The 25,640-nt window shown below is 36.3% G+C and overlaps 1 protein-coding gene across 1 annotated transcript in view; it reads left to right on the top strand.

The window, feature by feature from the left end:
* The window catches only part of LOC123559583 (perlucin-like), a 35,183-nt gene extending 9,880 nt beyond the window's left edge, over positions 1–25,303 (top strand). Inside the window, exons 3-5 of the mRNA XM_045351523.2 lie at positions 19,377–19,467; positions 20,472–20,694; positions 25,215–25,303. Coding sequence (XP_045207458.2) covers positions 19,377–19,467; positions 20,472–20,694; positions 25,215–25,245 — 345 coding nt within the window. The 3' untranslated portion in view covers positions 25,246–25,303. The remainder of the gene's footprint in view (positions 1–19,376; positions 19,468–20,471; positions 20,695–25,214) is intronic.
* Positions 25,304–25,640: the final 337 nt, after the last annotated feature.

The raw sequence follows: 25,640 nt of genomic DNA, 5'->3' as shown, positions 1-25,640 counted from the left end.
TTAGCCTTCCCCCTTTTCTAAAAATCATAACTTTTGTCTTTTCTGTATTAACAGTTAGTTTCCATCTATCACAATATTCGGCTAAAACGTTTAAAGATTCTTGCAGATCAAGTGCTGTTTTCGCAAATAAAATGATATCATCTGCATATAACAATAAACAAATTTTTATGCTACCAATGTCTATCCCTTCAATGCCTTTCAGTAAAAAGGTCTCTTCAATATCATTTAAATATATGCTAAATAGAAAGGGAGATAAACTCTCCCCTTGTCTAACTCCTAGCGAACAGGAGAAACTTTCACTTAACGACTCCATGCTTTTTATTTTTGACTTAACATTGTTATACATAGATTTAATAACATTAAGTATATTACCGCGTACACCATATTTGATAAGTTTGAACCAAAGAATATCCCTAACAACAAAATCAAAGGCCTTTTTGAAATCCACAAATGCGCAAAAAAGTGTATCTCCTTTGTCAAAACAATGACTTATTAGTGAATTAAGAATAAATATATTATCTACAGTACTCATTCCTTTTCGAAAACCCGCCTGAGCTTCAATATATACGAAATATTTTTCAGCCCAGTTATTTAATCTTTCGTTTAAAATTCGTGTAAAAAGTTTCCCCAAAGTACTAAGTAACGTTATGCCTCTATAATTCGCAGGGTCATTCATATCACCCCCTTTATGTAAAGGAACGATGAAACCTTCTGACCAAGTTTCGGGAAAATAACCTGTACGTAAACATGTATTAAACAATCGATGAAAATACAAAGTTAATGTGTCTGTTCCGTGTATAAAAAATTCATTTAGATATGAATCGGGCCCACCACTAGTGTTCGATCGAAGTTGCTTTATAGCCTTACTTATTTCGCTAAGAGTAATTTCTTCATCTAATTCTGAAAACATAACCTGCATTTCTCCTTCTAGAAAACGTTCATTAAAATATAATATATCCTCATCCGCTTGGTAAAAGTGATCCTCGGGGTTGTTAATAGATTTAAAATACTCCGCAAATTTACTGACATTTATATTTGTTTTATTGTTACAGCTTACATCTTTCAACAACTTCCAATACAGTTTAGCATTTTTAAACCTAGCCTCAGTCAATTTTTTCGTGTTTTTATTCCTATACATATATTTTTTATTTCTAATTATTCTTTTAAATTCCGATCTGGATTTACATAGATTTATTCTGTTATTTTCATTCCGGTTGCATCTGAATTTATTTAGATCTGCATAAAACTGCTTTCTTTTTGAATCGCATTCATCATCGAACCAAGGATTTTCCTCTCTTGGCCTATTTACTTCGGTATAAATGTGAGGTTTAACGTTTAAAGTTCTCTTAAACAGCGGTGAACAAATAGTGTCCATTATTTTACTGAACTGAAACAAATTTTGATTTATATCTGAAGAGCTAACGGTACCATCCAAGGTTTCTGTCAAAGCATCAATTGGTATTTTTACATCATCGCAATTCAATTTGAGTTTGTAATCATTGACCTTACTCGCGTCCCATTTATACAAAAATTTAATCCTGTCGTGTTCATCAGACTGAGAAATTGTTTCCTGTCCTACATTTAACACATTTAGTCTGAACGACAATGCGCAATGATCCGATAATATATTAGGCTCATGTACATTAAAAGAAACAAATAAGTCAATAAGCGACTGGCTGCAAATTATATAGTCAACAAGACTGCAACCAGAGCTACCAACATAAGTGTAGCTGCCAACGCCGGCATCATGACCTATCCGTCCGTTCATAATGCGTAAGCCGCTTTCTCTACAAAAGTCGATAAGAAGCCTACCATTTCTATTTATGACTGTATCTTGAGAAGCCCTTTTAATATCAATATCTTGTATATAATCTTCCGGTAGTATATGTACATTTAAATCTAAATCATCATTTTCAACAAAATCATGTAAGTTACCAACACGACTGTTCAAATCTCCAAGTAATAGGAACACACAAGAGTTATCCGTTTCGTTAATGATTTTTAACATATCAGTCAAAATTCTGTCATAAACACCCGTTTCTACAAAAATCTCTCTACTACTACCTTCTGGGATAATATAACATAAGCAAACATACAAATCATTTTGTAAATTAAATAGGCTTTTAGCAAATTTCAGCCATAATATATCGTCACTGTCACTTTTATATAATGATACAAATTTGGAATATGTACTTTTTATGTAACAACATAAACCACCAGAGTTGCGTTTGGTATTTGGTAATTTTTCCTTGCGGTGAACCGAATAATATATAAACCCTGGATAGTCCATATCAATATATTCATCTGACCAAGTCTCAGTCAAAAATATGAAATGATTGTCTTTAAATATTTGCATTAGTTCATACTGTTTTAATTTGTTTACATTTTTCGATATTAAACACTGAATGTTCAATAAAGTAAAACACAATGACTGTCTCTCCCCGTCTCCCTAATCAGTATTCATGCGTGAATGCTCTCGATTACCTGTGTTGACGTCACCCGGGCGTTTAGGTTTTTGATTGGATGAATGAGGTAACTGTGGATAATCCTGGTCATTCAAATCAGGTGATGATACCAAGTTCGGCGAAATACCTGTCCAGCACGTGTTATTGTTGACAATACGATTTGTCGTCTGGGGCTGATTACCAGAGTTCGGCGGATCGCTTCGCTGTGACGGTGAACTGTTATCAACATTAGTGTCTACTGAATAGACACTTTTGTTGTGGTCTGGGCGATTAAATCTGTCTAGCCGATTTATATCGAGTATGACATGCCAATCTGGGAATTCGTCCGCTACGACTTTGCCATTTACAACCAGTTTTGCAGGGTACAAAATTTGTACCTTTTCGCGACCTTTGTATTTTTCTTTTTGATAGTTCCAAAGGCTTTTTCTATCCTGTGATATTTCTTTAGGGTAATCGCGATCTATTCCGTAAACGTGTTCCATATAGTTTATGCGCATTTTGCATGATTTTTTCTAGGTCACACTGATCACGGAATGCCGCGATAATTGGTCTTTTTGGCGACTGTGTATATGATCTTGCCCTAGCTATTGACCCTAACCTATGCACTCTTTGTATGCAGACATCGTCAAGATCGAGGTCAAAATAGTCCAACATAAATTCTCGCAGTAATTCATATGTATCCTCGTTTCTCACATCATGCAGTCCGTAAAAAATTAAATTACAACGTCTAGACCTAGCTTCAAGATCAATGCTATGATATGCCAACTGCTTCATAAACAAATCGTTGTCACATAATGAACGTTCTACTCGATCCACCCGTGCAGTTGTATGGCTCAAATTTGAGGACAAGTGTATTATTTGATCATTGCTTTTTTCAAGTTTCTCCAGTTTATCAAAAATGAGCGATAGTTTGTCATCCACAGACAATGTAGAAAACGAAGTGGGGGTTGTATTAGAGATTTTCAGCTTACTTCGACGCGCACTGCGGACCACGGACTGCGGACTTACTATAGGGGTTTTCTCAAACTGCACTTAAGTTAGATATGCATAACTGAACAGTGACATATTTTAGCATCCGGTTCTAATGCCGTAATACTGTTTCCATTGAAAATATCTGAGAAAAGACAGTTATAAGATTTATTAATATCCCTTTTACAAGCATTCTTAACAGCGTGGGCGCATTTAAAAAAACCTTTTACCTTTTTGTATCGCTTTTTGATTAATGTATCTTTTCAAATCTTTCGACTACCGTATTTATGAACAAGAAGCTAGAGGATCTGTATGTTCTTTTTTATTTGAAGTGTTGCAACTTATTTATATGCTTGCTGTCAATTTCGTGAGGTTGTAGCCAGTGTTCGCTAGTAGCGAAAACGGCTGTTGATTCAACGATCAACATAACCTATAATCCAGGATTTGAACCAATGACCACCTGGTGAGGAGACGGACACGCTACCCCTGCGCCGCAAGAGGTTCACATATTTTAGATCGGGGGACTCCTATGCGTAGGGAATCACAACATCATATGTTACAAGTTATTACTTAATTGAATATTTGGTATCAAAGAATGTACATTTTGGAAACTTGGAGTTTCATACTATTGCACTCGCGACGCTGAAATGCACGATACGATGCGTGACATTTTGATGCACCGCGGTAAAAAATGTCGCACGTGGTATCATACATGTATATTCTTAACCATTTCAAACCCTAAAAAATCAGTTTTACACGGTACTGAATTCATTCAGTTTTCCCGGTCACCTTATCATGATATACATGATGGCTACATAGTGAATTTTTAAACCAATATAGACCTTGAGTTTTCATGAGTTTAAATCTTAGTCCAAGTTCCCTGAAGCTGAGTATCTACACATACCATATATGCATGTGTTCGAAAAGGTACTCGACTAAAAAGGCTTTGTCAATAATGATTAAAGGCTAGTCTCGACTACTAAGCCGGTTGTATATATCAAATGACCACACAGAATTGCTCAAATGGTGTCATTGGAGTTGGCTAAGTCAAAAATATAAGTTCGTTGACAATTCTATGCATGTACTGGCCATAAAACATTTTTGGAAAATGATCGGAATTTTGACCTCGGCCGCTTCCCAGGCCCCATGTTCACAAAACAATTTTCGGTCTCAGCTGGGCTTTAGATTGAAATTTTGACAGCTAGTTTTAATGGTACTTAAAGATTAGATTCCAGTTGAGACTGAAAATCCATACTGAATAGTCATGAATTTAAAACTTAAATTTTAACATTCAAAATTCTGATATCAGATTATGAAAATACGAAGTGGCTATTTCCTTTTTCTTTTTATTTTCAAACATACTGATACATAACTAATTCAGGATGTCTTCGCTGAATTATGGTAATGTATCGGATCTCGTTTCGACGGGGATGAAAGATACATGTATGAGAACTTCCTGTATGTTTAGACAAATTCTAGCATAAAACTTCTGTTCTTGTCACTTTTCGGGGGTGTTTTAACAAGAGAGAAAACGTGTGTTAACAGAGATTCTCGCGCTCACGTGCTGTTATAACACCTTTTTATATATGCGCGTTCCGTGGCAAAGCGTAAACGCATTACGGCCCCAAAACGGATAATTAAAACGGAAATGACGTCAACGTGAAAAAAACACGCAGACGTTCCCGCGCGTTTCATGGAATTATGACGCCGAGGGAGAATGTATTCATTTATTAGTGTTTTCTTTCGCTTTTTATGCTAGAATAGCGTTAGCGCATGTTCATTTCGTGTTATAACATCTTCAGAATCCCTTGGGATACGTTGGTACCCTCGCACTATGGGCTCGGGTACCAACCAATCCCTCGGGATTCTGCAGACGTTATAACACGAAAAAACATGCGTTATCCCTACAGTGTTAAACTAAATCATTCAAGATATTTCATTAAAACTTTTGTTTTATGGAATATTAGATACAAATATCAAATTAATGAAAACCAATGACCTTTCCCGTACAGAAGTCTACGAGGACACAGTATTTGTACTATGCAACAAAAATTAAACGGACGAATCAGGATGATTTTTTTTTTCAATAATATTTTGTACTGCGTTTTTTTTTTCTTGTTGCTAGGAAAAACAAGTCTAGGAATAGTATGGATGGAACAAATGAACAAACCAAACTGTTCTTATAGGAATCGCCGTTATCTTCAAATCCATGTTTCAAGTTGTATTTTTTAATGCATGAACATATTAAGGTAAAGTATTATCGTAGTACAGTGGGTTTGAAACTTCACATGTCGTGTCGTTCGAGTCGGAGGATAAGTAACGCCAGAAATGTTTCATCTCAAAATATCAAAACAAAATGAGCCACGCCATGAGAAAACCAACATAGTGGGTTTGCGACCAGCATGGATCCAGACCAGCCTGCGCATCCGCGCAGTCTGCTCAGGATCCATGCTGTTCGCTTTCAAAGCCTATTGCAATTAGAGAAAACGTTAGCGAACAGCATGGATCCTGACCAGACTGCGCGGATGCGCAGGCTGGTCTGGATCTATGTTGGTTTTCTCATGGTGCGGCTCAAATGTTAAAGCATACGGATATTTGAAGAACCTGCTAAAGGTAAGTAATATAGGACAGAGTATTTAGCTGAATCTAGAGGCATCCTACATGTAGACATCTATGGAGCCGAATCTTTAAAATATGTCATGAAAAATTAATAGAATATGACATCTGAAAATTTCTATTCCTTGTGTTAAATGTATCCTGTTCACTATCCATATATTTTCAAACGTATGTATGTATTAACAGATTGTTACAATACACTTATTTCTACAGTTAAGGCAAAGGTACAATACATATAGGTAAAAGAAACATATATACCATAGGTATGTTTTCTTTCTTGCGAACCTTAAAATATTTTGAGAAAACCCCTACTGTAAGTACGCAGTCCGCTGTCCGCAGTCCGGGTCGAAGTAAGTTGAAAATCTCTATTATTACCTGTTGTACTGTTATTTTGAGACATACTTTGTGAAGTGCTCAACTGTCGCTTTTGGCGGTTTTCTTTATTTATTGGTGTTTGATCACATCCCACCCACTCTTGCAGAGCTGCATATCTATTATGCGTCACAAAAGTGTTATTTGGCACTCGAGGTGTGCTTGCAAACTGAACGTTCGTAGACATATCCTATTTGAATAATCACAACAATATTCAAACAATATCCGGTATTTAAATTCACCAAAGATTAAAATATCCAAAATTTGATTATCCTTTTCAAAAATTTTCACCCGCCATCTTAACCATACCACGTGACTTATATATATAGAGAGAGAGAGACTTTTTGTTGGGGTGTGGAATAAATGTTTGATTATAGAATTAGTAAAACTCATTTATAACGGACTGACAAGTTTTCTATTCTTTTCTTTATTTTAATTTTAACAACTTACCATACGCCTACATTGAATGTATAATAAATGTTGAACTTCTTACGAACAATATTTTACTTGTATTATTAGATTTAAGATTCAGTAAACACTCATAACAGAGAAATGGAAGATTTTTACGGTGGCTGATTTATACCATTTCATCAATTCGCCACGCGACCCCGTCGAGCGAAAACACGTGAATTAAAAAAAGTTAAACGCGGAGTGTTTAGCGAGCAAAAATTCGATAACATGTGCGGACCGAAAACACGATTATGGGGAGGGGGGAGGGGGTGCTGGCGTTGAGTGAGATTCAAGATGTAAAGCGGCTGGGTGCCCGGGTGCCCACCAATGTTATGCCTTTCAAACCTCAACTCCTTGCTCGGAGCCCGCTGATCAGCCAGTTTTCGCTCGACTCCCCCCCAACGATTTACATATTAAATCTAAACTTTTGGTCTGCGATTCTCCATAGAGAAAATACTAGGTATAAGAAAGGGCGGGAGCGTGGATTGAAAACATGATAATTAGTGGGGGCGCTGAGCGAGAAGTCGATATTTACGTTATAAATCGGCGCCCAAAATTAGCGGAAAGACGGAATGGCATATATCAGCCATTAAAGAATTTTGTTAAAATGTCTGTTAGGTTCAAAAGACGCTCATATTTTAATATCTTATTAATTCAAGGAATTTATCAATTAATGAGTTCTTGTTTGGCTCTCTCATGAATTGATGTGAGTCATTCCGATTTAATAGCAGACATGAGACGTGATGACTAGTTCCATTAACTACTGTTTAATCCAACATCAGACTGTTCTTGGTGGTGTTATCTCTACCACACATAACTAACCAGTCCGATTCATCTCTTTTCCGTTGTACTTGCCTTAGAGCTGACGATTTCTCCACATTTCTGAAGACCTTTCTCTAGCTGTACTTGGCGAGCGTCAAAAAAATACACACCTGTGCCATGTGAGTGCCGTTTTGAAATCCCTTACCATCTTTAAACACGAGTAATTCTTTAAATATAACAAATTAAGTCTTGGAATTGGAACTGGTTATTGTAGGAAGATATGACTATACGATACTGTATCAAAAATAATACATTTGGTGTATTTACTGAGTATTTTACGTGTATTTTTTTTACATTTGACATTTTTGAGTCAAACGTTCACGTTTAACTCGCCGTAGTTTGTTTATTTCAAGATGAAATGTTGTGACACTCACAGAACATAGTCATCAATTATTCACCAGGGCGCAGATATCTTTCATTTTACCAAAACAATTTGAATTACCGGAGATACAACAAGAAATACTTACACCACCGCTCCTCCAAAATCGCTTATCGAGCGCTGTATGTGTGAGTGCCACCTGTACTTGGGAGCGCCGGTACCAGGGTGTGAAGCAGGACCCCTGCAAACCCTGTCCCATATAGGGAGGTCATGACGAAAACAATTGTATCGTAATATTTATTCGTGGGCGAATGTAGATTGGCCCTTGGCATTGGGCTGGCTTTACAATCAGGTAGCAGGTTACACTTCGAATTTTGGCCTCCGTCAATATTTGTAATACTTAGAACTTCGTGATTTTGGATGTCTGTAAATTAAAGTGAGAGATAATGATTGTTAATTCTTTAGAAAATTTAAACTGATGATACATGTAAAATTCTGATGTCAGTTGTAAAACTAACTGCTGCTAGCTTTGTATGAGTCGATGAGTCACCTTGGCGCGGGAAATTCAAATCATAGAAGGGTTCCGTTTTTGTTGATTGATACTCGGGAACATTTTTGCTATTTTGTGAAAAAACGAGATGGATGGGCCCCCATTCCATTAATATCCTGTAGTTCAGTAGGGACTATTCAATTGAGAAATGCGAAAAAATTGGACATTGTTCCTGCAACGGGATCATTGTAGGCTGTTCAAAAAGTGCAAAATTGATTTTGGCATGTCATTTTTAATGGATGGTGTAAAACTTTAGTTTTGATAACTTTGTCATTTATTAAAAGCACAAAACCTGCACACAATTTATATAATGGCCACCCTGATTCTGCTCATTAGGGAAGTGTAATATTACGACTCGCTACATGTAAGCCTGGCCGTGCCAAAATTTTTTGAATCTAAGGGTACTAAGTGAATTTCGTCTTTTGGATTCGAAACGTTTACTCTCTGCCATTTCAATTTTTGTGACGGAGCAACATAGAATTTCACCACTGAATTTATTATAGTGCAGACCACGTGGTTCTCCAGTCAAAGTGTAATTTCACCACAGATCTATTAACAGCAAGTAAAAGTACAGATTATTTCGGTGCGATAAATTTTCCATAAGCCGGTAGAAACACGGAGCAAACTGCGCGACCTAGGCACAAGTTCAGCAGTTACGGATCCAGCAGCCATCGTGTCTCTCGGAATGGTAGACTAAAGTGCTTTGTCACCTTTTGCAGCTCTGAGACTCAAAAGAATAACCCGGTGAGTTGTTTTCTTTTACTTCAAAATCTTGACTATTTGTTTCTCTTCAGCTTATGTTTCTCTTCAGCTTATTTTCACATACATTTTTTCTAGAAAAAAGAAACATAACTGCAGTACTATTTGTACATTATAATTCTTGCTTCTTACAGTCACACAGGAAACCTTTAAACTACGTACATTGTAGCAAAATCTTCCAAAATAGAAATTTAGAGACTACAAATGCTTAGGCGCAGCGCAAAAGTACATGCTGAAACGATGTGCTTAAAATTACCGTTACAGTGCAATATAGGTATGCCAAGTGTCCTTGTAATTGCATAAACACTTTAAAATTTCATATACGGGAAAACTTAGATCCATTACCTTCTAAGTCTATAACAGTGAAACAAACACACCATACATCGTTCTTTTGTACGACAATATCAGGTGTCACTTGACAACACTTTTACTTAGACCAATGTTTCAGTGTGTTACAATTTGAAATTACAATCTTTATTTTCTGTCATTGTTCTACGGACTGGACATACAAAGTTTGTTGGGAACAAATCATATTTATAGCACTACACATTTTCCCTGAAAATATAGATTCTGCTGCTGAATATTGCGAACATTTGCCCCACAGTATGCAGGGCTCCAGATAATTTTTTTGGCCTATGAGTATTTACTCATCATAATTTTTGTGAATGAGTAAAATGGTAAAATCTGAAATTTACTAGGAGTAGTTTTACTCCTGAAAATTTGTAAATGTAAGAAAAAAGAAAACGGTTTTATAACATATTTATTAATTTGGTGTAACACCCATGAATTTGTTTGCAGTTCAGTTTCAATTCAGCATTCAAGTTTTTGCTTTTTATTCTCCCTTGGCTTACTTTGGCTTAAAACACCGCTACTGAATCCAATAGAATACTCAGTATAGCTTTAAATATGTTTTAATGATCGTTCTTGTTGGTAAAGATGCGTAGTGTTTGTTACAATCTTAGAAAGAGACATTTTGTTGTTTACTCTACACCGGAGGTTGATATTTTAAATCGACACCGCTTTAAAATACACTATCGTACCATCAATATTGTTTCCCAACTATTTGATTTACGAATGCATTGGAAAATATAATATAGTTTAACTTATAAAGTACCATTCAATGCGTGTGTACGTTCTGTGTTGGAGAATTAATGCTGACTGTGCTTTGTTATGTAAAGCCTTTAGATGATTCAGATTTTGTTTACGCTAGTAAAAAGTCATTGCAGGAGTTTCTGTAATTTCTTATATGTTTTATACGCTTAAAAATGATCGCACATGCGTATATATGCTGATATTATTTCAAAGCGTAATTTACGCTAATACGCATCTTATCTGAGTATGGAATGTATGTTTCCACAGTTTCCCCCAGTTCAGTTTAATATGTAAACAGAAAACATTAGGCTGAAAATTTGTTCTATTCTTAACTTGATCACCTTGAACATTGCTGATTCAAGTTAGTTCTTTGTAACTTTGTACTGAGTTGTTACTTAGGTTACAGAATGGTTTATGAAAACCAAAATAGTTTGTCTAGTGAATAAATTGTTATATATCAGCATGAGCCCAAAAAGACAAAATCAGTGAGGTTTTAAATACTTTTCCTTTGTAGGTATCTTGCAAAGTAAAGTTCGTTAGCCACGGAGAAACTGTTAAGAAATAATATTAGCTGATTCAAAGATATGACGTTTGTCATTTTCATGCTAATGGAAGTAACATTTGCAGTTATCTAATATCTATATTTAAATTTTAGTATCGCTTCATTTACATAGTATTTCTCAACGCCCATTCATTCCTGAAATTACTACAGCACATGCGTTTTAATTGACAGCATATGCTATTTTAGATAATGCTTGAGAGAACAGACTTAATCAAACCAAGTTTGCTATTTTTTACGTCATATTTAATTCTGTAGCTCGAACTCGACGGGACAAGCAAAATGTGTTCGAACAAACACAAAGAGTACGAGCAAACGAAAAATAAACATTATATAGATAATTATATAGATATTGTGCCGGGGACCTGACGATTAGTTCGAATTTGAGCCAAGGGTAGTGAGCGAATTATCCGAGTTAAAAAATGCCATCAAATGCTTCTACGCCTCTTTTCCGGATATATAGGCACACTTTTAGCTCCATCGGTATATAAAATGTTTGTCCTTGTAAGCAGCAGAGCAACATAGAATGTCACCGAATTTATCCCACCCACCGTCCCCATATTTTATGTTATTCTTTAAAGTTATAGATAGTTTGTCATGAATCGGAGATTTTTGCTGCTTCTTATCCATCTGTTTTTCAGGCTCCTTGCATGATTGATCTGTGTTAGACGCATACCTTCTTTGGCAAACAGGACAATAGCGGAATATAATTCATACAAACAAGATACAACAAAAAGTTATATAATTACTGGTCAATTTTGTTGAGTGATAAAACCTATAAGACTATAAGCATTCTTTGAGAATGCAAGTAGTTATGACAATAGCAATGATTATTGAGATTATTGTGCATATGTACTGTCTACTGTATTAAATGGACAAACATTTTAGGTGTTAGTGCTCTTAGAAAATGTTCTGTTAAACTGCCAGAAACTCTGACAGGAAGAAACATGTTAAGTTTGCATTAATTATGTCACGATTTTTAAAACGTTTTCACAAAATTATGATTTAATTTGATGGGGAGTAGATTTATTTATTTTGTTGGGTTTAACGTCGCACCGACACAATAATAGGTCATATGGCGACTTTCCAGCTTTGATGATGGAGGAAGACTCCAGGTGCCCCTCTGTGCACTATTTCATCACGAGCACCTGGATAGAACCACCGACCTTCCGTAAGCCAGCTGGACAGCTTCCTCACATGAAGAATTCAACGCCCTAAGTGAGGCTCGAATCCACATCGATGAGGGGCAAGTGATTTGAAGTCAGCGACCTTAACCATTCGGGCACAGAGGCCCCGGTGGGTAGTAGAGGAGCACCAAAACATATGTGTTCGAGTAATATAGTATTTCTCAAATTAATATTTTAAATTGAATACTCATGCGTGTGAAAATACGCTGTGCAGTGAAGTATGTCTTCTAGCCTTGTTTGGTTTTTCGTACTTTCCAGCTAAGGAGGGCTGACCATAATTTATATAGTTTTAAGGAACGCAATGTAGGCAGCCTTGACGTAGTATGTCGGCGTTGTAGTCTCGTTCATGGGTCTGCACTTTTATGCTAGGTTGTTTGCAATCTTTCGGCTGGTCTAGGTACAAACCAATAAATACAATACTTATCGAGGATTGCGTGCTTAATAAGTAGGTGCAATAAATAACTTACTTGGTCAAAATTTTCTTTAACAGAACTTAGAAACTAGTTTACGGAAAAATACTGTTTTTAACATTAGTTAGTTAATATTTTTTTTAATACAAAAATACTCATTCCAAAACTGGAGGTGTTTCCGGCGTCATTATTGTCATTAATTGACGTCATAGCTTTACGGTATTGCCAAAGTTGTGAGAATTTTCATGCAGTGACTCAGTCTGATATCAGCTACTTTGACCAATAAATGGTCTGTTAAAAAGTCTTTGATAAAGTCGCTAGTATTTGCTTGACCTCCTTATTGCGAGTATTTCCCTAGTTGACTTTACGTTTCCCAGTGCTATCTTCGAGACCTTAGTTATATATATGATCAGTGAGTGGTAGTGTAGGGGTATACTTAAATGTCACTGTCCCCCGTCCGTAACATGCGTATCATGCGTATCATGCATTCTAATATACCTTTCTCTGTTAACACTCTTACGCTAGAATGAAGAGTGCGGTGACGTCAATGTTTTTTGCTGCGACTAAGAAAGAGCGCAACATAGAGCATATTTCTTTTTTTGAGTGAATATTGAATATATCTAACTAAGAAGTGAGAAAATTTCAAAAATTTTCACGAGCGCGTAAGGTCATGAGGTGAGATATTCTATATTCACGAAAAACAAACATTTTTTTTAAACTTATGCATATACAAAAGTTATTTGAAAAGTTAGATCACGTGACTGTGCTATCTATACTGGGACTTCTTATGAGTATTTTGTAAACTGATTACTGAATATAATAGTGTTCCATTTCTCAGACTAATTTTTTTTTAGTTTGGGTCTGTATGACTAAAGGTGTTTGGAAAAAATTAGAAATCTAATATTTATCTAATTGTTTGAAAAAGAAATTTTAAAATATTTATTTATTTTAAAATTAAAGCATATAGTGTCGCAACCGGTACAGGTTTGGTATATATCTCAGCATGCTTGAATTAATTCCGTTGTTCAATATTTCGAGGGATAGTCTTAGCATTTCAATGTGCTGCACATTTGTCTACGGAGACACGTTTCCTCCCGTCCGAGTTAATAATTAGGGAGGAGGGATTGTGGGCAGCTCATATTCCGTTTGAGAAATATACAATCGAAATCGTTTTTCGTAACAAAAAGGCTTGAATTTAAGTTTTAATACGATTTCGATCGTGGCATGCGTCTTATGATAACGGCATCATTATATTATATATTGGCATTATAATAAGATAATACAGTGATATTTTGGTTTTTCTTTTTACTGTTTTGTTTTATCAGTAACGCACTTCTGTACTGTGTCTCCTTGGCAAATCAGTCGCTCGGGATAACTGTTCTTTCTCTGGGATACAAATTATATTAAATTGATTTATCTATTCATTTATGTTTTCTTCCTTAAAAGTTTTCGCTTTTATGGTAAATGAAATTAAGTAATTTACAGTATACATCTTTACATAAAGTCGCAGCCTTTTCCCATTTAATTGTGTTTTAGTTTTCATTTATATTGAATTAATTGTTTCGGGCATGGCAGACGTATTGGGTCGGACGCTTACACACGTAATTATAACTGTTGCTTTCTCCTAAATAATGGTTTGTGATTTTGCGTCTTCTTAATTGCTGCCGTCCTACCCGATTATATATGGTCCATTTTAAAATAAAAAAAACATAAGAATCGAAGCAAAACCGTCTTTGAACATTGTTTATACACGATGGGCGGCGAATAACCGCTCGAGCTATATATTATTCAGTCTTAAATACATGCATACATGCTGTCAAAAACGTAGAAAATGTCAGTCAAACTTAAGAAATTCAGTGCTGAAAAAGGAATTGAGCAGTATCGTGCTCATACATATTTTCTTGAAAAAAATTATTTATGGCATTGTTTACGCTGCTATCTGTTTTAAGACTGTTTGAATAATATTATTCAGTTGGAATAGGCTTCGAGGGGCTGCAATATAATAGTGTTCCATTTCTCAGACTATTTTTTTTTAGTTTGGGTCTGTATGACTAAAGGTGTTTGGATATCTCTGCCAAAAAATTAGAAATCTAATATTTAACTAATTAAAATGACGTCATTTGTGTCATGCTTTCTGCTGACCTTTCCCGTGATTTTCAACATCTTATAAATTACGCAACAGAAGAAGAGTTTTACACATAAAATAAAAAGAAAATTTGTTTGTGTCAGTGAAATATCGAGCCACGAGTGAAAATGACTTTTTTGGTGCTCACGAGTGAAATAAAACTGATATTACACTGAAACAAACAAATATCCTCTATTTCTTTGTGTATATTTCAAAATTTTATGGATCTTCAATTATAAATTAATATGATGTTAGCTTAAGCCCGACGGAAATCATACTCATACATTCTTGTATACTTTTTTAAACTTAAGGAAGAAGAATTAACAGGTTTATGTTATACATAATAAGTATAGAAACAAAAGTGCCTATGTGGCCCTAGATCGCTCACCCGAGTTCCCACACCTTGCTTGAATAGTCGCACAAGAAAAATATCTGTGAAATTATTTTGTTATATATAGGGCCAGTTGAGTGTTTTAGAACAGAAATATTATGAAGTTTCTAATAACTAAATACGCTTTGGTAGGGGTTAGGTATGGATGGGGAACGGGATGAATGATGACACAGAAATCTATGACACAAATAGAAAGACAGTTAATAGAAAATAGAAGAGGGAGAGGGATGTGAGGGGTTTTATGTTTGTGGGGGCGGAGAAAGGAGGATAATGTGGGCAGAGAGAATGAGACTAATCCAGGCTATGTAAACCTCTAACAAAGAAATAGAACCCATGACTGATTAATAGAAAATCTTTTTTTACAGTGCACTGGTATAAAACGTAGTGTTTAGGTAACCGGCTGCGGGTACATAATAAGTGACATTTACAGGTTTTTGTCTCACACTCGATTTTTATACGCCCGAAGGGAAGTATTATAACCCCGGTGGCCGTCCGTTCGTCTTTCCGTCCGTCCGTTAGCAAATTCGGCACACCCGCTCTGTAGATTTTGGACCCCTTGAAGGATTTTGAAGAAATTTGACACAAGTATTTAACACATCGAGGCAACGTGCAGATGCATGTTTTGGATTGCTCGCTTCAAAGTCAAGACCACACTTAAAGGTCAAAGTTCATATGACTTTGTCTCATGTCCGTTCTGTAACTTTTGAACTGCTTGATGGATTTTAAAGAAATTTAGCTCAAATTTTCACCACATCGACGTGCAGAGTGAATGTTTTGGATGGCTCGCTGCAAGGTCAATGTCACACTTAAGTGTAAAAGGCCATACCTTTGGGCATATATTGCTCCGCATTGCGTTGCTCTTGTTATCTCTTGTTATATTTGGTTACGTGAAGGTAAGTTGTCGGCAACTGTTTAAAACAAATATTTGTACGGTTGTATGTATAGGGCGCACACTTATGTTGCTCTTACACTTATCACGAGTGATCGAAATAAGATGTCATGCGATCAAAATTAGGGAGTCGCGAGCTCGAGATAAGATGTCGAGCGCTCGAGATAAGATTACGTTTGTTCGAGATGAGACGTCGTGAACTCGAGATAAGAAGTCGTACTCTCGAAAAGAGTTGTCGTGCAATCGAGATTTGATGTCGTGAAGTCGTGATAACATGTCATGCTCTCGAAACATGCCAATGCGACACGAAGCATGACAGTATGATACGAAACAAGACATGTGACACGACGCGCGACATTGATGTCACGATGTCGCGTCGTATTGTCGCTCGTCGTGTGTCGCACGTCGCACTGTTGAACATCATGTTTTGTAACAGGCCCGGATCGTGGCCAGGCTCGAGCCCCCGCCCCGTCTCCTTCCTACAGTTGGCTGAAAGGTTACCTATACTCTTCAAAGTTGCACGCAACTATTTTGAAATAATATTTCCTCAACATTTAGCCCCAAACTGCCCACCATAGGCCAGCATACCTATATTTCAAAATTTCGCAGGAGAAACCCCTGCCCCTCCCCCTAAATGCGGGGAGTCCCCTTCCATTACTTTTAAATTAAGACAAAATGCACCAGAGGCCACAATTTCATACCTGTATTTCAAAATTAACAGGGGGAGAGACCCCCTGTCCCCCACCTCTAAAATGCAGGGGTACCCCCTCCCAGACATCAAAATTTATAACAAAAAATGCACTAGAGCTAAGCATTATATAGATAGATAGATTTATTTCGGTAAGGAGTGCACATACATGGTCAATTAAAAACAACATGTATAGTAATTACAACATAATAACATAATGCATACATGAAATTAAAAATAGCCATGACAGGCACACCGTTACCAAGGATTACACAAAAAAGGGAAAACTCTTATTTCCATTGTGGTCCTTTGTGTTGGTGGCATGACATAGAGAGGCATAACAGAGTTTACAGAATTATGTGACTAGATGGAAATTGAAGTATGTGACTAGATGGAAATTACACAGCTATATCAAATAAAGAATTATGTGACTAGATGGAATTGCACAACTGTATCAAAAAGTAAAATGCGAGCTTAAATTAAAATGTTCATACATCGAAGGCCATAAGAATAGTTATTAAAACACATTAATAGTTATCAAAACACATTAAAGTAATTATGCTAAACTGTCTAGTAAATACTAACGTTTTAAAAACAGGTAATTTCTCAGTATGTGCTATACTAGCAGGCAACTTATTCTATAGGGAAATACCAGAAAAGAAAAAGGACTTTAACCCAAAACCTTTGACCTTTGGAACAGCTAAAGCACCTTTGTGACTTAACCTTGTCCTATACGAATGAACAGTATCCTGTGGGATAAAACTGTCTCCCATGTAGTCCGGGGCTAACCCATTTTTTATCTTAAAAACATGACACAGGATAATCTGGTCTACATGTTTGTTGACTAGTAATCAGATTTAAAGTGCTCTGGGCCAATGTGCGACCTAGCATCAAGGTCCAGAACAAACCTCATAAACTTATTCTGTGTGGTTTGGAGCTTGGATTTAAGTAACTGAGTCAGACTATGGTACCATATAGAACAGGCGTAATCAAAATGACATTGGATTAGGGCCATGACAGGAACTTTCTTGGTGTGTTGAGTAAGATAATGTTTCTTCCGATATAGATATTTTAACCTTGCGTTAGCCTTTTTTAATATGGAACAAGCCATTGAATCGAAAGATAGGGTCTGATCAAGGGATGCACCAAGATATTTGACAGTAGAAGTTGGTTCAATAGTTGTACCATTACATGTAATATCAAGAGTTGGATTTGACCTTATTCTATGTTTAGATCCAAATAAGATTGACTCAGTTTTCCCTAAATGAAGTGACAACCAACCATTGACTGACAAGATGCAGGTCATCTTTCAAAGATTTTTCTACAGATGACTTACATTTACCTGAAACAAGTATACCAGAATCATCTGCATATAACAAAAGCTTGATTTTAACCACAGCTGACATATCGTTGACGTAAATTAAAAATAAAAGAGGGCCTAGTATGGACCCCTGTGGAACTCCACATGTAATGGGAGCAGAAGCAGAATGAGTACCAGAGACATCCACCAGCTGTTGTCTTCCTGAAAGATATGACTGAAACCATTTTAAAATGTCATCACCAAGTCCCGCTGAACGAAGCTTCATAAGAAGAATAGAATGGTCTACTGTGTCGAAAGTCTTTTGGAGATCTAATAGAATCATACCTACTACATGACCTTTATCCATCTCCATCCTTATATAATCTGTTAAATGAATTAGACATGTGTCTGTTGAGAAACCACTTCTGAACCCAGACTGAAATTTGTACAATAATTTGTTTACCTTGAAGTATGATTCAACTTGGTCGTATACAACCTTTTCATAAATTTTGGATACAATACTCAGAATTGAAACTGGGCGATAGTTACCTACAGAAGTTTTGTCATACAGTTTTTTAAAATCTTCCAGGGGAAGGACTCCCTGACCCCCCTAAAATGAGGGTGAGTACCCCTCCAATACCTCAAAAAATAGACAAAAAATACTGTACATAGAAAACTTCCTCCCCCCTCCGCCGACCCCCCCCCCACCTGCCCCCAAAAAAAATACGGACAGAGACACCCTCTCGCCGGTGACGCCTTTGTTCTAAACTGGTGCCCCCACCCCATCTTCTATTTCTGGATTCCAATCTGTTGTGTAATGAAATTCTTCCAGGTCGACGCAAGATATGCAATACGACGCGCGAGGTTGATGAACATAGAATTAATTTTAGTACTGTGGCGAGTACCGCGTTAGTGCTCAAACCTTTAGATATAAAATATATAATGTACGTAAGACCATTGAAAAGCAAACGTGCAGTTCAGAACGTTATGCCATTTCAGCCCTCATTGAATACTCATGCATGCAAGCATGCACTCATTCAATCTTGTCTCTAAGTAAAGACAGTTGAACTTACCTTATTTTCCTGTGCTACATTTAGCGTTGATGTTGCAACATGTAACAGTGGGCAAATTTTTGCTACATTTCACGTTAAAGGTGCGACATTTTTTTCGAATTTAACGTCAACATTGCGACATTTAACGTCAATATTGCGACATTTAACGGTGATTGTGACATTTAGCGGTGTTGCGACGTTTAACGGTGCCACAGTGCCCATTGTTTTCTTGTTTATGGTAGAACTTGGGGAAGATACGCCGCTTTTCATGGAATTGAACTTGGCTCAGTCAGTGTCAGGTGACCTGTTTCTTTCCTTTTTGCAAACAAACTGTCTGAAATGTGTTCTTTTTCAATTTTAGCAATACTGCAAAACGTTAGGCGGTTCCCTGGCAGTTATAGAAGATGCTGATGAATCAAATTTTGTAGAGGGGATGCTGAAACGAGAACACAGTGAGTAAAGGAATGTTTTAAAAAAAGTTAAAGCATAGCAAAAGTTCCTTCTAGGGCACATCTGTATAAATATAAAATGATCATCTTGTAAAATTTTGGTTGCAATGTCTGTTTTATTACTGCCAAAAAATGTCAGGTAAGTTATTTAACATAAATTGTTAAATCCAACAACAAATTAAATCTGTTACCACTTTCAGTAGAGTAAATACGGCAATAAGACATTGACCCGGTCAATCCATTATGATTCGATGTGTGAATTTGTTGCGCATACATTAGAGGGTCGCAATGGGGTTTGTTTTCACATATTAACCATGCATTTGAAGGTAACGATGATATTTGGTTGTTTACATTTAAATTTGCTGATATATGTCTATCTGGTCGACTGAATGTACATATGTTATGTTCTTCAAGAATGGAAGAAATAAAGGAATCAATCAATCATCCTCGGGTTTAGTATTATGTAATCCATATGGAACGCGTTCAGTCAGAGAGTCGCCTCAATTGAGAAAGAATAGTTTAACGTCAGAGGTTATTTCTAAGGTCACGGAGTTTAATTGGCCAGCTTGTAATTACAACAGCTTTCGATATCAGTAGCTCAGTCAAGTGTGACTTACCGAATTAAGATATTCGTTCTCAAGAGAAGGAACAACAAGTGACATCTTAGATTACGTAATTTGTTATCAAAGCACAATTATTCAATGTAACATTTTATCGGTTACTCGTTTTCTAATATCCGCGAACTTCCGTTTTCAAATTCCCACTTCAATTTTGTGTCCACAAGGCGAAACGCAAATATTCGCCATTGGAGATATCTAAATCAAAACGACTCAGCGAAAATACAAGATAGAATGTAAGTGTTATTTCACGTTTTGGTAGTAAAAGATAATTAAAAGATACGTAAAAAGTGAAACTATGTACAGATACACTGATCCGTTAACAAATTTAATTACACAAATTGAAATCTAAATGTCAATATTTCTTTCTTCATTAGATTATATTTAAAGGTACTATATCAACGAGTCAAATATGGATAGGCGGCACAGATTTACTACAGGAAGGACTGTGGATTGCGCCAGAAACGTTAGAGCCTCTGACCTTTTTCAACTGGGCACCAAAGGAACCCGACAATTTAGGAGGACAACATTGCCTGGCTGTCTTCAACAATGCTGACCTGAAATGGGATGACAATAGATGTGAGGTCCAGAACTATGCATTATGTAAATCTGAGTAAGTGCCATACAAACAGCACAAGCGATTACATAACGTTTATGTTGTTCATGGAAAATAGATAAAAGTTCAGCGTACACATTAGGTGTACCTTAAAACTGATGTTGAGACATTCTATATATTAGTATATAAAGTTTACAAAATGAATTGTCGACTGGCAAATGTAAGAGTAATGTTGTCATCGAGTGCATGTTTCAATTATTTATTTACTTCTTTGCGTGTTTGGGATGGGCGGTACCCCACAGTGATTTTTTTCTTGCTTGTCTGTTTGTTTATCTGATTATGTTAGTTGTATTGTTGAATGTCGTGAATGTGATAGAAAAAATGCACAGATCTTTTAACCTTTTAGTAAGTTTGTGGGTGCACACAATATAAAGAAACACAGAGAATTATGACTAGAAATTACAAAACTAACTGAGGGGCGGTGTAAGAATGGTCTGGGTTTTATGGAGATACTAAAATATTAAAAGAGGAGGGAGTATAAAATTTTATTTAGTGTTGGTGGATTTTAGGAAAACAGATACTAAGAACAATACATGTCTGAAACCACAAGACCTAGGCCTTTGATATTTGGTATGAACCATTGCTATGTGGTCCTCTACCAAGATTCAAATTATAACCCTGGGAAGAAAAGAGGCCCTGCCCTGGGGGTCCCAAGTTTAACATAGACTACTTGTTTGAAAGTCTAAGGCCTAGACCTTTGATATTTGGTATGTAGCATTGCCTAGTGCACTGGCGCCAGATCAGAAAGAAATGCCTCTGTACATGTTATACCCTACCCCTAGGTATTCTATAAGAACCATGGTCGTGAACGGGAAAATATACTAACCCATTTCAATCGCGTATTTCATATCTAAAACACGCAGTTCAGTAAATGTGTACTATTGATATTAAACAAGTGGTAATTTATCTTCCGTTGTGTACCGGTCACATTTCTTCAATAGTTCTTATCTTAGAAAAACAACGTGTAGTTTACAGTTTTTTCACAGGTACACAAAAAAATTGCTTGAACTTCTCTGGTGAAGTTCCGTTCTAGATTATAGACACACTCTGATTGGCTGATGTGAAAATGTATGTCAGTCGTCATTTTACTACACGTGTACGCTAAAATGTTTATATGCAGCATAAATGTGCAAAATGAATTAAATAAACACAGAATAGATGTATAACTAAGTATGATTTCAAATTCAAAACCATATACAAGATGAATTTCATTCATCATTCGTGACCTCTAGACCGGATGTTCATTAGGGAAGTTCACGCAAGTTTTTTCTGTAACGTTGACTAAAGCATAAAATATACGGAGCATCTCTGCAATATGGAATATTGAGACAAGGTGACTGGTGCACGATTGAAGATAAATTATCGCTTGTTTAATATCAGTAGTACACATTTACTGACCTGCGTGTTTTAGGTATGAAATACGCGATTGAAATGGGTTAGTATATTTTCCCGTTCATGACCATGGTTCTTATAGAATACTTAGGGGTAGGGTGTAACACGTACGGAGGCATTTTCTTTCTGATCTGGTGCCAGTGGCCTAGTGGATCTCTAACAAGATTGTTCAAATTATACTCATGGGGTGAAAAGAGGCCCCGCCCTGGGGGTCACTTGTTATATCAGTTTTCACACCCGTTAACCAGTTCCGAGCAAAACAGTTCGTGGCGGACAAAAAAGTTCACCTATATTTTTGCCGGTATCTGCATTGGGGTTAGTATTCTCCATCCAAGAATCGGCTGGTGCAAAATATGTTAAAGATTTTTATTTCTGTAAAAAGTAGCATGAACGAAGAACATGCCATGTGCTTCCCGTTTAAAACTAACCTATATTTAGTAAGTTATGACGAGTTAAAAGTGTGATTTTGTTGAAAAAATGTGAAAACGAAAGTTTATCGCGGTATATTTAATTCACTTTTCAACTTGGGTCTATTGTATTTACGTCAACCTTTATAATAATGTTTGCCCTGAATATTGTCCAATTTTTAAGCGACAAAACGCGATATTCAGCGAGTTATAGACATTCAAACATGACATGGTCGAAAAGAAGTGTGGCGGTAGTGCACAGCTCAAAATTATTTGTGTGGCGAGCAAGAGCAGACCTGTGTCTTTTTTTATTTTACTTTAATAAATGGTCTAAATAGTGATATCAAGCCTGTTACTCGTTGAAATCTGACAAAAACAAATGGTACTAGCACAGCAATGTTCAGAAAATACAGCGGGGATGACATGATGCAATTCGTATGCATATGGTCATGTAAAATACGCCTAAAATGATTATACACATCACCAGTCCATAGTTGGCACTATTAAACCAGCACATGTATTTTGTAAAAAGAACACATTTTTGGATTTTAATCGGGCTTTTCTGTCAGTCAGTGTTGAATCAGGCTCGAACCACCAGCAGTCTATATTTCCCATTGTTTTGCCTTTACCCCGTGCAATTTTCTTTCCGTCTATGCCAGTTTTGATAGGGTTTTCCCCTACATAGTTTGCAAACATCTTCATAGTGTCTACAAAAATACCTAGTAGTATTGGTTCCAATGCGTCCTGGGCTATGACTGGTTTATAAGGCACTGCAAAGTTTATACTTGAGTTTTGTGTAGAACAATCACCAAGAACTTGCTGTCAACTTAAAACTTCACCTATATTTCGGGGACCAGCCATGAAACGCAACAATTTCCCATGGAACAGTTTGTAACCAACTTTCCAAAACTTTTTTGTAAAAATTCGTGCATATATCTCATCCGAGATGAAGAGGATTTCGAAAACCATTCTACAAAATCGAGGAACAACAAATAACATATGTTTTCCATTGGGAACTGTTTACTAGCGTCTAGCCATTTTTTTTTATATAATTCTAACTGACCATGTTCATGTAATGTTTCTATTACATCAGGTATATTGTCATAAATATCAGTTAAATTTACTTCAGGTGGGTCTGTTTCTTCTGAAAAATTCTAATTTGAATGTTGAAGTGTTTCCTAATTCCTTGTTTTCGTCAACGTTTAGTGAAAGATTGTCTTCTGCTACTTCAGATAAAAAAGAATTTTGAGTGTTGTTTTCTTCAAGAAGAGATATGTTTAACTGATTGTTTTCATCAACGGATAATAATTATATGTGACACAGGTTTAATACATTCAAATACTTTTGTTCGATATCTAGTTTTTCCTGTACGACAGTCAAGCTCAAGTTGTTTGTACTTGAACGTGTCAAACCTATGGCTATTACAGAGGTGCTGAATTAAGTGCCTATAAATGTCAGCTGTTATATTGCAGTTATATGCATTGTGATCCTGAAAGAAATATCACAAATGATATAATAAAGTAAGTGGAAGGTTCCTAAATGGGAAGGCATCACATCAAACTACCGTACCACTGTAAACATAATTTTAAAATGTATGAAGAAGTGTTGATGATATATTACATTGTTAGACGGTTGTATGACTAATATACTAGTATGCTTTGTTAATATAAATTAGTGTAAATTGCTGTTGTCTTATTACAAACGTTGTTTTTCAAGACTTACGAGCTGGATATCACTATTTAGACCATTTATTAAAGTAAAATAAAAAAAGACACAGGACTGCTCTTGCTCGCCACACATATAACCTTAAGCTGTGGAATGCCGCCACACTTTTTTTCGACCATGTCATGTTTGAATGTCTATAACTCGCTGAATATCGCGTTTTGTCGCTTAAAAATTGGACAATATTCAGGGCAAACATTATTATAAAGGTTGACGTAAATACAATAGACCCAAGTTGAAAAGTGAATTAAATATACCGCGATAAACTTTCGTTTTCACATTTTTTTCAACAAAATCACACTTTTAACTCGTCATAACTTACTAAATATAGGTTAGTTTTGAACGGGAAGCACATGGCATGTTCTTCGTTCATGCTACTTTTTACAGAAATAAAAATCTTTAACATATTTTGCACCAGCCGATTCTTGGATGGAGAATACTAACCCCAATGCAGATACCGGCAAAAATATAGGTGAACTGTTTTGTCCGCCACAAACTGTTTTGCTCGGAACCAGTTAACGGGTGTGGTTATATAGGAAAAATACTTAAAAAAATATCAGATCATATTTCCTGGACTGTTCAGTTATAATTACTTAGTGACCTCAAGTGATTAGGGGTCACCTGACTGTGACCTTGACCTACAGACCTACTTTCTTGTTTTTTTTAAGATACAGCCTTGAAATTTGGATGACATGTACAGTTTTGCACACCGATCTTAAAACTGACTTTCAGTGACCATGAATGTGACCTACTGACCTACTTTCTTAATATTTTAGCATCAGTTTGATATTTGAAACATTTAGCTCATATTACTCAGGTGAGCGATTCAGGGTCATCAGAACCCTCTTGTTTAATTATTTTTTATGCAAAATGTAAAATTTGAGTAAAATTACAGATTGTGATGTGGCTTGGTCACATGCAAAATAAAGATTTAAAATAGTTTAATATGACATTGTTTTAGAATACAATATGCTTTCATATTTCTTTCTTTTTCAGAGGCGTCACGAATGAAAATATTGTGGGTTAATTCACATTTCATTTTTTGCTGAGACATTATTGAAATAAATATAATCTTCCACTCTCTATACATTATTTTAATGACATTGAAAGCTATTACTGGTGGTATGATAAAAAGTACGGAATCCTGTTGGGGCCATTGATAATGTCGCCGTCGTGTTTGTGGGTTTGACACATGACAACGCGAAGTGACATAGCGACATTACGAAGTGACACCCGACAATCGCAAACGACGGCGACAATCCCAAACGACAATGTCGCAATATCCACTTTGAAATGTCGCCTTTCAAAGGCACGATATATCGCGATGTCACTTCGCGTTGTCGAGCATCATATCGCATTGTTCTCATTGTCGTGTGTCGACCCTGCAAACGCGACGGCGACATTATCAAACGACATGCGATA

The sequence above is a fragment of the Mercenaria mercenaria genome, chromosome 10 (genome assembly GCF_021730395.1).
Source record: "Mercenaria mercenaria strain notata chromosome 10, MADL_Memer_1, whole genome shotgun sequence".
Lineage (NCBI taxonomy): Eukaryota > Metazoa > Mollusca > Bivalvia > Venerida > Veneridae > Mercenaria > Mercenaria mercenaria.
Note: the sequence above shows the minus strand (reverse complement) of the source record. Positions and strands in the feature narration are given on the sequence as shown.